Source organism: Physella acuta, unplaced genomic scaffold, assembly GCF_028476545.2.
Source record: "Physella acuta isolate Inbredline_101_S28 unplaced genomic scaffold, ASM2847654v3 ptg000255l, whole genome shotgun sequence".
Taxonomy (NCBI): domain Eukaryota; kingdom Metazoa; phylum Mollusca; class Gastropoda; family Physidae; genus Physella; species Physella acuta.
This window is the reverse complement of record NW_026731774.1, coordinates 415960-420718: the sequence shown is the minus strand read 5'-3', so window position 1 is coordinate 420718 and position 4759 is coordinate 415960. Positions and strand designations below refer to the sequence as shown.

At 35.3% G+C, this 4759-nt stretch overlaps 1 protein-coding gene across 1 annotated transcript; it reads right to left on the bottom strand.

Moving 5' to 3' along the window:
- Positions 1-693, bottom strand: LOC131938704 (uncharacterized). The gene has a single exon (XM_059296834.1). It carries the CDS (start codon positions 691-693, stop codon positions 1-3), a length of 693 nt encoding a protein of 230 aa, XP_059152817.1.
- Positions 694-4759: the final 4066 nt, after the last annotated feature.

Genomic DNA, 4759 nt, shown 5'->3' with positions numbered 1-4759 from the left:
TTATAAAGAACTAAATAGACTCAGCTTTTCTTTAATAGACTTTTGCAATGTGTTCAATATTTTCATTGCGACGCATAGCGCGCTAGTTTCGTTATCTTCTTCTTCAAGCTCAGCAAAAATAAGTTCTGCCTCGCTTTTTAAATTGAGTAATTTTCTCAGAACTTGATCCTCGCCCAATGTGACGAGTCTGATGTCGTTCAGTTCCTGAGTTATGCGACACATTTTAATATATAGCTCGCCTTTAAGATGCGGTCTTTTAACTTCTCCAATCAGTTTTTCCGTCTCTTTGTGAGCTTTTTGAAATTTGTCGATGGTATATTTATTCCCTTCATTATTTAGACCATCAATCAACTGTATCAATCGTTCCATCATGCTTTGATTAGGATTTTCACCTTTACATCTTTTGTTAAATAGCATAATACGGGAGCCACACTCTTTTATAAGAGATTTAATGTTTGATTGATTTTGCTTTTTCAGCCACATTTCAAGTTTGAAATTTTCCTTCATCTTTTCTGCATCGGTGTCGCAACTGTTACCGTTAGTAAAAAGGAGAATTACCCCATGACAACGCATGAAATCACTTCCAAGGACTTGTTTAAAAAATTGTATCGCATGCGCGTCTTCAACACTTAGCTGATTTTCATACCTTGCAATGTAAATAATAGCATCGTAGCCTTTTGGATTCTTCGCCATAGCGTCTAACACTTCATTTACACTGAATTTAATGTCGTGCTTATTGTTTAGTGAAACGTTACGCAACCCTGCAGTTTGCACTACGTGAATTTCCCTTCCTTTAAAAGTTGAAACATTTCTTTCAATGGAGAATCTCAGAGCACTGCAACAGTCTAAGTAACCCGAATATTTTGTTTGTAAAACGAAGTTTCTTGTGGCGAATTCGTCTTCCAATTTTCCTATTAGCAGAATATCGATGGGATCTTTACCTTTGCAGGAATCCATTTTTTTTTTCAATACTAGAAACCTATTGAGTATTTTTACTCTCATTAATGAAATAATTAGGCATTTTACACAATAAAACGCAATCTGACTATAAATAACTCATGTTGTGATTGAAGTAGATTTTGTTTGTTTGTTGTCTATGAATATTACTCGGATAATTAGTAGGCTTTCTACAGCAATTCTCCTTCTCTCTCTCTCTCTCTCTCACTCTCTCTTTATCTATATATATATATAATTAAATGCAACTTTCCTTAAACGAATTCAAAGTATTTTAATTAATATCGTAATCAATTCACTTAAAAAGTATGTTTAAAATTTTTATATTTACCTTAGTATTGCAATTCTATTTACTTCGATAGCGAGGTTACTACTCGCTAATTAGCTAAAATGCTGTCTTTTTGTATCCAACAGAAACAAAGGCAAGGCTTATAGCCTGGTCACGTGGTGTCGACCACATAGAACGTCGTCAACAGAAAGGAATTCTGGGAACCAGACATATCCTGCTGTATTCAGTGCTTTACTCGACACAAAAGGTTAAACAAGAATTCATATTTCTGCGAAAGAAAAATGTAGTGAGAATTCTGACTTCCATACACACCAAAAATCAATAGAAAGGTTACATTCATAAAAAGAAACTGTAATATATGTATTTTTTTCTACCCCACATCCAGGCTTTCTTAACTACAGTCTACATTTTCACATTCAAGTTTAGTTTTCTTTAAAATTTTTACGTTAAACATTTATTAAAATAAAAGATATATTAAAATAATGGTAAGATTAATAGCCACAATTATTTTTTTCAATTTAATTTATCTGCATAAATCTCGAAAATAGAAAATGTATTTTATAAATTCTGGTTCTGTGAAAACAAGGTGTCATATTTTTTTCTATAGCATTGGTCTAGCTAGTCCTTAAAAGTATAATCATATCGTAAAATCATTTGTTGTTGTTTTTTTGTTTTGTCTACAAGTCTTTCAATGAAAATTCGGCAAGAAAATATAATTCATCATTCATTAAACTTTGTTTATATTTGCTATATTGTTTTGACAAAAGAATTTTTCTGGAGGTAGAATAATGAACAGCGTAAGAAAATGTTCTCCAGGAGAAGAGGGAAGGGGGGCTCTTAAAGCTTTTGGGATATGGGGTGGGGGACGATATTAGCTAAAGTATATATTTTAAATTAAAATGTTATGAAGAAAGAAGTATCTTTACTACTTTCGAAAGACTACTTGGGTTAGAGAATTACATGAGACCAATCTGCAGAAAATGCAATGCTCATATTGTTAGTTTTTAAAATGTGAAAAAAGGTACACGTAATTTATATTAACAGCGAAATTAAATTATAAAATTATGTATATGTTTCTATTTGAAATGGCCAGAAAATATCCTCGTCACTAAATATAAGAAAATTTGAAAAATGCATGCATGATTTATCCTCATACAAATAAAAATAATTGTCAGATTTAAATAAAACATTTAAACTATTGAGTGATCTAAATAATGATAGAATATTTATGCTGACTGTTCAACTATTCTATGTGTTGGGTAATGGTTAGAAAAAAAATCTGATGCCACTGTCCTCTCACAGATGCCATGATGGATATAGTTCATACAGCATATATATATATATATATATATATATATATATATATATATATATATATATATATATATATATATATATACATATATATATATATATATCAAACTAATCTATATATATATAAAGCATTGTATGTCTGTGTGTGTGTCTGTCTGTCTGTCCGTCTGTCTTTTATTACTACACCTCTCATCACATCACCGTGAAACTTTGGGAAGTTGTTGTGAATATTTCTGGGGAGGTTTCTGCGGGAAAAGAAATTCAAATTCACAGGGGCGGCGCCCCGCCAGGGCGCAATTTGTTTTTTTCTCTATATACGGTATATAAAAATAAAAGTCGATTTTGGTTTGACAGCGTTCATCCCATCGCCATCAAACTGAGTTCATTAGAACACTCCGGGGAAGGGTTCTGTAAAAAAAAAATTGTTAATTTCGCAAGGGCGGCGCCACGGGAGGGTGCAATTTTTCTCAATATACGGTATATAAAAATAATAAAAGTGAATTGCAGTGACACCGTTCACACGATCACCATCATACTTTGGGAAGATGTTGAGGATACTCCTAGGAAGGTTATTGCGCAAAAAATATTTTTAAAATTTCTAGGGGTGGCGCCACGGGAGGGTTCGATTTTCCCTATATATGGTATCTAAAAAATAAAAGTCAGATGCTTCTCGACACCTTTCATTCGTAAGCCATGAAACTTTGGGGAGTTGATGAGAATACTCCCGAGTAGGTTTTTGCGAACAAAATAATGAAAATATGATATAAGTGGCGCCTGCAAGGGTGAGATTTTCGTCAATACACAATTTGGCGCCCAGAGTTCCAGAGCGGCTACGTTAGCACGTGGCATCAGCTAATCGTGCGCCCTGCATAGCGGTTAATGAGTAATACTATACTCAGCATAAAAACTTCAAGAGGCGCAACCGTCGGCGCCCCGTAGTTTGCACGACCCGAAGCGCCCCGGACTTCCCTGCGAAAAATATGGCGCGTTTATTAAAAAAAAAGCCTAATCACTAAAGACACGATGGGCGACATTAATCATTGACTATATCGAACCAGGCGCGTCCATCGGCGCCCCTGCAGGGTTCAGTTTGGCGCCCTGGGCTTTTCCGTGAGCGCAATGGCACCTACGTTTGTTCTAAACAGTGCGGTAGATAATGGATAAGATAAGCCGTTACAGTAGCTCAATAAATTGAATCAGGCGAGTCAGCCGGCGCCCTGGTAGGGTGCGATCGGGCTGCAAACAAAATTTTCAGTTTAGGAGGGAAACTCAAATAAAAAATAAAAGTCACACTGCTAAAAATAACTTTGTAACGCGAGGATATCCGCTGTGCAGTTTCGTCACTTTGCGAATGATGCAATTAGCATCTATTTTTATACGATCCAATCAGAAATTGAGATCGAGCTTCTAATAATATACAATTAGTAATGCTAACATATTGCATCAGTCACACTGATGTTTATAACACTTTAACAAACAAAAATTTTACATGTTAAAAAACCCTTTTGATTTGTGTAACTTTAGCGAATGATGCAATCTGCATCCTTGCTTCTGGATGCTATGTGGCATTCTGGGTTATCCTGTTAGCACATTGGCACTTTGTTATTTTTAAAGAGCCAACAGCCCTACGCTGCGCCTCTGCGGTAGTGTTATTTGGGGGCTCCCGAGAGTGCCGCTCTACGTTTCTGATACATGGGTGGTCACGAAGTGTGTTCTTCCTCATAATTTTGGTGAGTTATTAACGAACATTCAAGAATTTCATTTGGTAATGTAGGTAAACCCGTGTCCCGATAATTATGATCCAAGCGCAGTCATTGTTTAAATTTAAATAACACAGCTTTAGAAAACAAGGTCACGCGTCTAGGAAGATATGATTGGTAACGGATTGGTGAAATCCTACTAATACATTTCGTCAGACTTTCTTCTATCCCCGTGGCAACGCGCGGGTGACGGGTACGCTAGTAGTTTATAAAATATAAATAGATTTAGTGTATAGTCACTGCCAGCTGTTGAGATTGCCATGGACACCTTAAAAGGCTTGAAAATTGACAACGTTTCAAACATCTAAAACTTCGCTTTCAAAAATGATTTTATAATTCTGATGATAGATTTAGATTTCTCAAACCGATGTCAACACGTATGCGTTGCTTTATTGTGATAGCTAGTATTTTTCTAAATACAAATTTGCACTTAAAACTGTGT